General features: G+C 46.3%; 2 protein-coding genes across 2 annotated transcripts; both read left to right on the top strand.

Moving 5' to 3' along the window:
* Positions 1-179: 179 nt before the first annotated feature.
* asmt2 (acetylserotonin O-methyltransferase 2) lies at positions 180-3,799 on the top strand. Its single transcript, XM_058077756.2, has 8 exons — positions 180-405; positions 576-750; positions 1,959-2,088; positions 2,161-2,229; positions 2,318-2,436; positions 2,509-2,646; positions 3,332-3,454; positions 3,533-3,799. The coding sequence occupies exons 1-8, from the start codon at positions 325-327 to the stop codon at positions 3,742-3,744; spliced, it is 1,047 nt and encodes a 348-aa protein (XP_057933739.2). The 5' UTR covers positions 180-324; the 3' UTR covers positions 3,745-3,799.
* A 561-nt stretch (positions 3,800-4,360) lies between these two features.
* On the top strand, positions 4,361-11,531 carry jade1 (jade family PHD finger 1). The gene is made up of 11 exons (XM_078796177.1): positions 4,361-4,528; positions 6,462-6,544; positions 6,663-6,730; positions 7,512-7,669; positions 7,730-7,914; positions 7,997-8,208; positions 8,286-8,453; positions 8,529-8,645; positions 8,718-9,302; positions 9,762-9,879; positions 9,955-11,531. The coding sequence occupies exons 1-11, from the start codon at positions 4,449-4,451 to the stop codon at positions 10,944-10,946; spliced, it is 2,766 nt and encodes a 921-aa protein (XP_078652303.1). The 5' UTR covers positions 4,361-4,448; the 3' UTR covers positions 10,947-11,531.
* Positions 11,532-11,684: the final 153 nt, after the last annotated feature.

Below are 11,684 nucleotides of genomic sequence, written 5' to 3'. Positions count from 1 at the left end.
TGTGTTAAACGCATATGCGTGAATATTTCTAAGAAGATTCATACAGTAAATGTGCTGTTTGTTTTTAAATGTGTAAACAAAGCAGGTCCTCTTCCCTGCCCAACCTGGGCTCATAAACAACCGGCGATGCGACAGCGCCACCCTAGTTTCTCTGTGGCCGTTTGTAGAACTGCAGTCTGTCCGTGCCAATAGACCATTGGAGCCGCCCACAACTCGCCTCCATCAGGTCTTTCCCCACCAGGACAAACAGCAGCAGCTTGGAGCAGACTTAGGACTATTCCATGTGATTTTCCTCCATCTTTTTGACACAGCTGAGGCGCAGTGATGGCTGAGCATCTGTCCCAAAGCGAACTGGACTACCCTTTCAAACTACTCGAGTACTTGAACGGCTTCAGGGTGTCAAAGGTCACCGCTCACCTCGTTGAACGATTCAACACTTCACGACAGACTGCATTGAGCTAAAGTGTTTTGACTTGCCCCCACTCGCTTCTAAATGTGGCAAATGATGTTTGTGTGCGAGGCTGACTCGTGTTGGTTCATTCCTGTGTATTTGATGTCACCTGCTCGTTTTCCAGGTGATCTTCGCCGCCTGCGAGCTGGGTGTTTTCGATCTCCTGATGACGTCACAACGGCCCCTCAGCGCTCAACATGTCGCCCAGGCTCTGGACGCCAGCGCGGACGGCATGGAGAGGCTGCTGGACGCCCTGGTGGGCATTGAGATCTTGGAGGTGGAGACGGCGGACGGGACAGGTATCGTAGCATATCATAGCAAAAGCAAATATCGTGGAGACATACGGTTTGCCCTCCAGTGCTTTGCTGATAGCACAATTAAACTTGCTAATGTTTGTTTGCAATATAAATAAGGTAGCATATTGCTGTTGAAAATATTTCCATATCTGAAAAGATGAAAAGAAACATGATAATGCTGTTTAACACATAACATATATACATTTATTTTCTCTACTTTAAATTGTGTGTACATTTTTAATGCCAACTTAAATAGAATGTTTTATGTGTTTATTTTTGCCATTAGCTGAAACTGTAACCTAAGGGTCAATGCAAAATGTGATGCTCACGTTTTGCTAATGTTCTGGTAGAACAAAAATATTCAGTTTGTTTGGATTAAAATAAGATATGAAATTAAAAATGAGTAGCTTTCGGACATTTTCAAAAGAGGTTGGCGACCACTGCATGACTCCACTAATAGCTACGACAGAGAACACATTGATAAATAGAAAAAAATCGGAGATTTCGAGAATAAAGTCATAATATTACAAAAATGAAATCATAATATTTACAAGAATAAAGTCATAAATATACAAGAGTAAAGAATTTACAAGCAAAAAAATATACTAAGAAAATGAAGTCATAATTTTGACTAGAAAAAGGTTGTGCAAAAAAATCATCATATTACAAAAAATAAAGTCACAAATTTCTGAGAAAAAAGTTGTAAATTTATGAGTATAAAATTATGAGTTTACAAGAAAAAAGTCCTAATATTACAAAAATAACGTAATCAATCTGTGAGAAAAAGAGAATAAAGTCGTAATTAAAAAAAGTTTTAATATGAATATGAAGTAAAAAAAAGTTTTACAATCATGTTAAAAAGTCGTAATATTGTTAAAATAAAACCATTAATTTAGGAGAAAAATTCATCAATTTAGTAGAAAAAGTCATAATATGAAAATAAAGTCATAAATTCAAAAAAATTGTATATTTACGGGAATAGTTATAATAAAAAATAGTACAAAACTTAGGTAATAGTTTTACAAGAAAAAAGCACCATAATATTCCATCTTTATTCTTGTGAATGTATGACTTTTTCTCAAAATTTACCATATAACTTTCGAAATCTCAGATGAATTTTATTTTTCCCAATGTGGCCCTAAAACTGTGCCATACACACAAAAGCCCCTTAGTGGCTGTGATTGGTATTGCTGACTCTGTTTCCTTGTCAGCTCTTTACAGCAGCACCGACGTGGCCAACATGTACTTGGCCAGAGGGGGGGGCAAGTCGCTCCACGATATGGTCATCTACCAGTCGCAGACCATCTACCCGCTGTGGAACAACATGACCGACGCCGTCAGGTGAGTCCAACATGAAGCGGATTGAGTTTTGGCAACAGAACCTCCGGACACGTTCCTTCCTTTCTGCACCAGAGAGGGCAAGAATCAAAACCAGAAGACCTTCGGAATCCCGCCTGAGGAGGTGTTTGAGGCCATCTACAGGTGGTTTTCATCGGCACAAAAGCCCATTTGGGATTCTTTTCTTTGTCGCTGACGCCCCCCTTTTTTCCCCTCTCTCTCTGCGGTCCAGATCGGAGGAGGAGACTTTAAAGTTCATGGGTTTGATGAACTCCTCCTGGATTCTGGACGGGCAGGACGTTGTGACGGCGTTCAACCTCTCTTGCTTCCAGAAGATTATGGACCTCGGAGGTATGAGGAGGTGCAGCCACTAGGGGGCAGCATAATATATACTGTATTACAGCTTATGTTTTGAACTCACAGGATGCACTGGCGCCCTGGCCCGCGAGCTGGCGAGGGCATATCCCTCCTCCTCCGTCACCGTCCTTGACCTCCAGGAGGTTGTGAAAATGACCAGAAAACATTTCCTCCAGGAGAACGACACCTTTACCTTTGAGATCGGTGAGCGAAACAACATTACAATGAAATCTACGTTTCGGAAGAAATTGATCACGTCTGTGGCAGGTTTTATATCCAAGAGTTGCTAAAAGTCAGTGAAGACTGTAATGTACACAACATGCCACTAGATAGCAATGTCAATCATCATTTATTTGCATTTCAAAGTGTGTTTTTGCAGGAAAAAAACAGATAAAAACATAAGTGGAATCTTTGTTAAACAGTTGGTCAGCTGGTAGGTTGTGACCCAAAAGTGGGTGGCAGGATCATTGCAAAATATAGACCCGATGTAATGACCCCATGTTCATGAACACATCTAGTGTCTATGTTATTCATTGCTGCTACCTCAAGATGAGCATCATGTTTATGGGCCATGGTCGGTTCACTTTTTTTCATCTTTTTTTTATTTTGTTTTGTATGTTTTTTGTCATTTTGTTCCTGTTACATTTGTTTTATGTTTGTGTTTTTTTTCATTTTCTGTTTGAACATTTGGTGCCATTGCCCCGTGTCAAAGGACTATTGTCATGGCAACAAACTAAAATGACACCGATGTGACCTTCTTGGCAGTCACATGACTCTGGCTTCTCAAACCTTGTAAATGTCTATCTGCTCTTGCAGTGACGACTGCATGGAAGTGTCGGTGCTCCGACGTGATGACATGATAAACATGTTGTGCTTTCTGCTCCTTCAGGAGATTTCTTCCTCTGTGAACTTCCTCCAGCTGACTTGTACATCCTGGCCCGGATCATTCACGACTGGTCCGAGGAGAAGTGCCTGACACTGCTGAAGAAGCTCTACCGTGCCTGCAAACCAGGTGACCATAAAGTCCACTTACACTTGACATGATTGATTGCTTTAAGTTTTGATGGTCGCTGTGCGTGTGGACGTCAAGGTGGCGGCGTCCTGCTTGTGGAGGCCACGCTGATGGAGAATCGGCGCGGCCCCATCATGACGCAGCTCTTCTCCCTCAACATGCTGGTGCAGATGGAGGGTCGGGAGCGCCCCCCCTCCCAATACACCATGCTACTCAACCGGAGCGGCTTCACTAATGTGCAGGTGTGCCGCACGGGCAAGTCCTACGACGCCATCCTGGCCGTCAAATGAAAGAAGAAAATATCCTGCTGGATTTACTCGTTCATTAAACTATTGGTTGCACTCTCATGTATGTAATAATTGTATTGTGATGTTTTATTCTTCATGATTTCACATGTATTATTATTTTTGGACAGGTTTTGACGTGTTTTGACACCTGAACTTAAGTTTCCTTTTACACTTTTTTTTGTGCAAAACTATGACAGGAACAACATCAAATTAAAAGCACTAAATGAATTCAGACCCACCATCTGCCGGTACGAGCCTGGACTTTGTTTTTTCAGGGAGAAGCACCAACAAATATCCACTTTAGCACTCAGTACTTTTACAACAACTTTAGTATGGTTGTCTATAACAAACACATATCATATCACTAATTTTTCCCATTTTGTTGAAGGGAGATACATGTTAACGAATAAATAAATGGTACACTGTACCTTTAAGATACAAGACGTGGACTTACCCAAATAAAACTGCTTATTACGTCACGCACAATCAGGAAAAAAATGCAGAGAATGTGTTCACTTGTTTAGTAAACAATACCAATGCTCGCTGTAGTCAAACAAATATCTCATCAAATATGTATATGTCGCATGTCGACTAGAAGCACTACCATTGGGAACGTTGCTGCCCTCCAGCGGCCGAGAGGCCAATCTGCATGCTGAGCAGGCTCCCCTCCTCCTGGCACCGCCCCCTGCTACTCTCCATGTTTGTGTATGTGGAATGCGGGTCAAGCGGAACTCTTGGAGCCTCTCCTCAAAGGCAAAGAACGACTTGCGTCGTCCCGGCGTGCACCGTATGTATCCCCCACTCTCTCTGCAGTTCCACACTATCTTAGCCGGTGTTCTTTCGGACCAGAGCACTAGTTGTCGTGTTAGCATGGCGGCGCCAGGAGAACGCGACGTCGTCATTTAAAATGGCGCCAAAGATTAACCTCGACCAGTGGCTGGTTAAGATGCCACACTGTACACAGCTGCTTAGCATCCTTGTTTACAGCAAACGCCTAACAGCTTCCACGCATGCTTCTGCGTTTGTCTTAAGCAAAAGATAAGCCGGTAACTGTTGACAGATATTCCACTGCAACTTGAATTACGGGTGAGGGAATATGCCATAATATTAGCAACATTAGCTTTAGCCTGTGCTAGTGGATGTCTACGGTAACTGCGCTAGTATTGTGCTAACAGGATATTTGAGCTTGCTTAGCACAAGTTCTACGACCCAATGGACTCTTCTAGGAAGGAATTAAGGCGGCATGGCAGAATATGAGTGATTTACAATGTCTTAATGTTAACAAGAACTACTCGGTGATAATTTGAGACCAGTAGGCGGCTTGGAAAGGTCGTCCATGAAGGCGCCGGTGTAGGCCTGCTTGTTTTGGAACGGCACTGACAGATTAGCAAAGCGGCTAATGCTAACAGCTAATTTATTTGCTTACCGGGTCAGCATTGTTTATTTACGGTACAAATTAATGCCACTATACTATGAACGGAAAGTATTGTCCAGATACTGCTAAGTTTAGCCGATACTTTGTATGTCTGCTGAAAGTTACGGCGTCACCCGCAGTTGTTAGCTTAGCCAGCCAGCAAAGAACTTGTCGTTTCCTCTCAACAATCTTATTGGATTTTTCATCGATTCTTGAGTCCTTGTTGGTTGTGTTGTCATATGCTACCAAAGTCGTTCCCCGCTGCTCGTTGCGTGCACACAAATCAGCGATGTTTTTGTTTACAGTTCAGTTACAGTAGCGTCATTACGAGTAGTTTGCTCACAAGATGGGCTTGTTTGGCGCCGCAGGGCTCAGATTCATCATCATGATGTGAGCCAACATGTCGTCTTGTACACAGATGGTGATGCCTTCACGCAGAGCATGAGGTGACATCTTTGTTTTGTTTCCAACTTGGTGACATGAGCCACAAGTTTATTGTAAATTGGCACTGACACAAGTACTAGACAACTAGTACTGTGGAACTATGAACTAATCCCTGGTAAATATCTACTTTGTCATCTGTTAGGCGCACAATCGAATGAGATTCAGGTCCATAAATCTTGGTACAAAAATAATTGTTTACTTTTGCTAGAAGCTGTCAGAGATATTCATGTAACTACTTATTACTGCGCATGTACACAGCTACTGCAGCTAACATTTTCGTTAATTAAGAAGACAAAGGTGTCACCAGTGTTCTGTACGAGTGCTTGCAAGTTTTCAATGTTGGAAAACTGCAATGTCAAACCTTCCTGGCAGAATTAAAACGAAATTTGCAGTTTCCTCTCACTTTGCAATCATAAAACCTCTCATTATTTAGCAATGTCAAACCTTTCTGGCATAATTAAAACAAAATTTGCAGTTTCCTCTCACTTTGCAATCGTAAAACGTCTCATTATTTGTTTGTAATATTTCATTTATGTGATAAAACGAAAAAATTCTTCATGCTCGGTCTGAGTAAGTTTGTACAAACATGGCGCGGTATGTAATTTATACAGTCATTGCTTTAATTTGACCTTTAGAAAAGGCTTGCAAACCCTGCACCATGATGCATATTAAATGAATACCATAAAGGCAGAATTGTTTTGTTGCCTCTAGTTGAAATAATGAAGCGGACAGTCCGTGTGTTATGATAATCTGTAAGATTTCGAGATTTTTCAGTACTAGGCAATCCACTGCAGTCTTGTATTTATACACATACAGTCATTAGTCATGAAATGAAAGTCTTTTGTCTGTCTTGCCTTTCCAGCGTGCTGAATCTGGATCTCCTCACACACCCGACCATGAAGAGAAGTCGACATCCCAGCAGCAGTGATGACTCAGACAATGAAAGTAAGTCATTGGTGCTGGAGCCATATATATATATATATATATATATATATATATATATATAATGACAAAGGAAGAAAGTAGATGAAAACTGTTCACAGAACATTTGTTTTCCGCTCAGGTAATTCCACCTGCTGGTCACAGCATTCTTCTCAGGCCAGGAGAGGAACGAGACAGAAACCTTCTGAGGTTTGTCAGAATTTATTTAAAGTTCACATTGTTGTTAAATAACATACATAAATGTACATACATAACTGTCACCAAGACGTGTATATATAAGCTATTTGAACATACTAGTACGTTTGCAATTGACTGTGTCCACATCTCCAAAGTCTGCTCTGCCTTTTTCTGCAAACACCACAACAAATGATCCTCATTGGACACGTGCATGACTGCTCTTCGTGGCTGTGCACGCCCTCCAGCTCTGAGGACCAATAGAATTAAAGCAGCGCAATGACAAGCTGCACGGTGATTGGTTGGGTACTGCTCAGCTGACTGGAGCATATTTGAACGTGTACAGTCACTGGTCATGAATGGAGGCATGTCTGTGTGTGCTAGAATTACAAATAACAAATGTGCACTTTGCAACTATGGGGGGGGGGGGGGGGGGGGCATACTTTTACCAAAAGTGCTTGGATACAATGTTTTCTCTACTATTCTATGAGGGCTGGTGGATACTCTCCCAAGAAGGTCATTTTAATTTATTGGTATTTTATAAATTGCACCAGATTACAAGAGAAGTAATATTGTAATAATAGTACTATTGGAATCAGCAATACTAAGCCCTGATTGGAGGATCGCTAGTTTGTTTACACCTTGTGACTTACGTTGGAGTCCATCCTTTTTCTATGCCACACGCACATTGTGTGCGTATATGTGTGTACCCCAGTTGTTTCTGTAGTGCAGCAATCACACGACAGTCAGTGTTGACTTTGTACGGCGACCTCTGAAGTGCTCGTGATTATTTCAGGTATTCAGGACGGACCTGATCACCGCCATGAAGGTGCACGATTCCTACCAGCTCAACCCGGAAGACTACTACGTCCTTGCAGACCCCTGGAGGCAGGAGTGGGAAAAGGGTGTCCAAGTACCGGTCAGCCCACAGTCCATCCCCCTACCCGTGGCCAGGTAGGACATTCGGTGGGCGTGGCTGTTGTGACCACTGTGATGATGTCATGTGTCTTGCAGGGCGCTGGCGGAAAAGGGGAAAGAGGTCATGTTTGTCAGACCCAAGAAGTTAATTCGCATGTCGGGAGCCCAGGTGCTAGGCTATGTGGACATCCGGACTCTGGCGGAGGGCATGTGTCGCTACGACCTGAATGAGGAAGACGTGGCCTGGCTGCAAGTTGTCAACCAAGAGTTTGTTAAGCTGGGTGAGTCTTCAACCGATTGACATGTTGAATAAGTAAAAGCCAAAGCAACGCATGAAGCGGCGAATACTGTGCCGGCCCTCAGCCCTCCCGCCCCTGGACGAGATGACCATGGAGCGTGCCGTGGAGGAATTGGAGCGCCGCTGCCATGAGAGCATGACACACGCCGTGGAGACGGAGGAGGGTCTGGGCATTGAGTACGACGAGGATGTGGTGTGTGACGTGTGCCAGTCACCTGACGGCGAGGACAACAACGAGATGGTGTTCTGCGACAAGTGCAATATATGTGTCCACCAGGTCAGAGTTGAAAAACTAACCCCAGGCTGTAGCGTGTTCACGAAGCATCCAACCTCTTCCTTGATGTCGCTCGGCAGGCGTGCTACGGCATCCAGAAGGTCCCCAAAGGCAGCTGGCTGTGTCGGATCTGTGCCCTCGGCATAATGCCAAAGTGCCAGTTGTGCCCAAAGAAGGGTGGCGCCATGAAGCCCACCCGCAGTGGAACCAAGTGGGTCCACGTCAGCTGTGCCTTGTGGATCCCAGAGGTAGCTTTCCCAGCCCGTTGCTGCTGTGTTGTTGGCGTCAAAACTGTCACACAACCAATCCTCTTCCTCTCACAGGTGAGCATCGGGAATCCGGAGAAGATGGAGCCAATCACCAACGTGTCGCACATTCCCAGCAACAGGTGGTCCCTCATCTGCTGCCTGTGCAAAGAGAAGACCGGAGCGTGCATCCAGGTAGGTGCAGCACACGATACCGCAGAGGTGTTCCTAATATTTATGCACCTGACATTCCGTTTGCCTCCGCAGTGCTCAGCCAAAAACTGCCGGATTGCCTTCCATGTGACCTGTGGCCCCCATGCCGGCTTGGAGATGAACACGTTCCTCACAGAGGATGACGAGGTCAAGTTCAAGGCCTACTGCCCCAAACACTCAGGAATGGAGGGCGCAGAGTCCAGGGACCGAGACTCTGGAGACGACGGGGAAAAGGAGGATGTCGGGGGCAAGAAGGGCAAGCGGCGAGGGAGGGTTAGAGGGGATGAGGTCGCCGCCTCCTCCCCCTCGTCTTTGTGTCTCACCCCTCATCGGGACCCGCAGCAGATGAGCGGCCGTGAGCAGGACAAGCGGGTCAACCTTCGCAAGCTAAAGCTGCAGCAGATGGAGGAGGACTTCTACCAGTTTGTGGACGCCCAGGAGGTGGCCCGCCACCTCAAGATGGCGCCCGAGACTGCAGACTTCATCTACCAGTACTGGAAGCTGAAACGCAAAGCCAACTTCAACCAGCCGCTCCTCACGCCCAAGAAGGACGAGGAGGAGAGTCTGGCTCGCCGTGAGCACGAAGTGCTGCTGCGACGCCTGCAGCTTTTCACCCACCTCCGCCAAGACTTGGAGAGGGTAGGTGACCGCTGGAGAGAGGAAGGGGCCTTTGGAGGGGGTTGGTGACCCGAGACGGGGACCAGAGGTAGAGGGGTGGGTGATCCTCGGAAAGGGTGAAAGAGTGTTGGAATCTACTTGAGAGGGTGGTAGTTCACTAGGGAGGGACCACAAAGGGTTGGTGACCCCTTGAAAGGCCTTGGGTCCTCTGGAGAGGGGCGGTGCCCATTGGAGAGGGGGAAAGACCACAGCAGAGGGAAGGTGGCCACTGTAGGGAGTAAGGGCTCTCTGGAGAAGTTGAAAGTCCAATAGTTGAGGGGCGCCCGAGGGGATGGTAAGGGACCATAGGAGAGGATGGGGGGTCCTCATCGACTGAAAACGTTTATCTTAAAAGAAGATTAGCACCAGTGCTTGCTTAAAAACGCGATGGCACAAGAACCGCATCTTTATTTAACCTTGTGACGCGCTGCCGCCCCTCAGGTCCGAAACCTGACCTACATGGTGACCCGGCGGGAGAAGATGAAGCGCTCGTTGTGGCGAGTCCGGGAGCAGATCTTCCAGCACCAAGTCAGACTGGTGGACCAGGAGCTGCTCAGTGGTGGGTTACACATAAATAGTTGTCCTTAAAACATCACCAAGACCCACTTGCACCTTGTCCTTCATTTTGTCGCAGGGAATCCATCCGAGCTGGACTTGCAGCAGATCTTTTCTCTGGACCGCCTGACCTCTCAGGGCTCCCAGATGCCGTGCAGCCACTCTGGAACCAAGACCAAACAAGGGTTGAAGCAGGACAAGGGAAAGTGTCGCGATAGAAAAGGCGTCTGTGACTCGCTGCACACGTCCAAGGAAGATGCTCCCGGTAGAACCCTGGACCCCAAATGGTCGCGAGTCAAAGAGACGACACCTGCCGAGGCCGCCGGCAACGCGGACGACAACCTTGAGCTGCAGGAGCCGAAGCTTCTGAAGCAGGAGGTCGCTCAGGAAAGTGTCGCCTTGAAGCTGCACAAAATGGAGGCCAGGAAAGGCTTGAGAAGGGAAGCCCCGGCGCTCGAACCGGAAGTGTTGACCAGGCGGCGACCAGAGAGCCACCAGGAGTACAAGGAGCGGAGGAGAAAGAGGAGGAGCAAAGTGACTGACGCCTCTTCTGGCCACCTAAAGAGCAAACTCGGCTCCGCACAGCTGGACAAAACGGTTTCCATCAGGCTGGTTGACATCAGGTCTACAGGCCCAGACGTCAACTTTGTGGATGGAGTGACCAGAAGAAGCTCCGCCCCTTCAGATGTCACAACCCACAGCAAGATGAAATCTAACATGGCCGCAGAAGGTATTTCGATAGATGTCTCCAACGGGCCAGCAGGTGGACACCTAAAAGGCTGGGGCAAGTTCCGGATTCCCAAGAGGAGCGAGAAGCTTTTGTCGATGGAGCAGATGCCGCTGGAGCAACGCAAGCCGCTGCTCCGACCGCTCACCAACACACAGCCGCCGTCACATGCCAGAACGCGACTTCGCACCGGGACAGAGAATGATGGGTACAGGTCGAAATCCGACGACAGCGAGGCGGAGCCTTGCTTGAAGCGATGCCACTCCCACCAGCTGAGGGGTGACTCCTCCCTCAGCCGCCGCTACGGCTCCGACATTATCCGCAGGGGTGTGCTGGCATCCTGATGCCGCCGCCAGGGCCACACTTTAGAATAAGCTGCACTGTGTTAGTCGCTAAAGAACGACCGCTACACTTTTTATTTTTCTCGATAAATTCTAAAATGTCTGACTAGAGCTTATATTTATTTTTTATTTGAAGCTTAATGTACAAGTGAAAAATATTTGACTTTATTTTGAGCTACTTATGTTTTTCCTCCAACTGGCTCACACACGTACACGCTGATGCGGCCTCGAGGGACCACCAGTGATTTGTGTTGGGAATATTAACCTCGGTTCAACGTAGTCATGCTTTTAGCAAGGAAGTGACACTGGCCTTTTTGGTATGGGCTTTTGGACAGGCCTTCATTTGTCAATCAACTCTGGAGAATTTAATTCGCCATCAGCACTTAAGTGTCATTGAATTAGAGCCCACCTGCGCCACGTGCCTAACTTGTGACGTGTTTGCACTAGGAGAGGGAGGCACAGGTGAGCAGACTTATTTTTACACTGAAAAAAACATTTTCTATTCTTGGCCGCTGCTCTACTACTGTTATGCAAAATGGATCTCGTTTTGTCTTTTGTCTGACAGGAATAAAATCTCTTGAGAAATGACTTGGAATAATTTTTGCTCCTATGTTTGACAGTGACGGAAATTTGGACGAGACCCGTAGTTTGTCTGACAGGTACGTGTGTTTAACAGGGACATTTCCCGCGAAATAATACCCGATTTGTCATACTCGAACCTCGACAATAACTAGTAGTTTA

Source organism: Doryrhamphus excisus, linkage group LG14 (assembly GCF_037039965.1).
Source record: "Doryrhamphus excisus strain RoL-2023G ecotype Guam linkage group LG14, RoL_Dexc_Guam_v1.1, whole genome shotgun sequence".
Taxonomy (NCBI): Eukaryota; Metazoa; Chordata; class Actinopteri; order Syngnathiformes; family Syngnathidae; genus Doryrhamphus; species Doryrhamphus excisus.
Note: the sequence above shows the minus strand (reverse complement) of the source record. Positions and strands in the feature narration are given on the sequence as shown.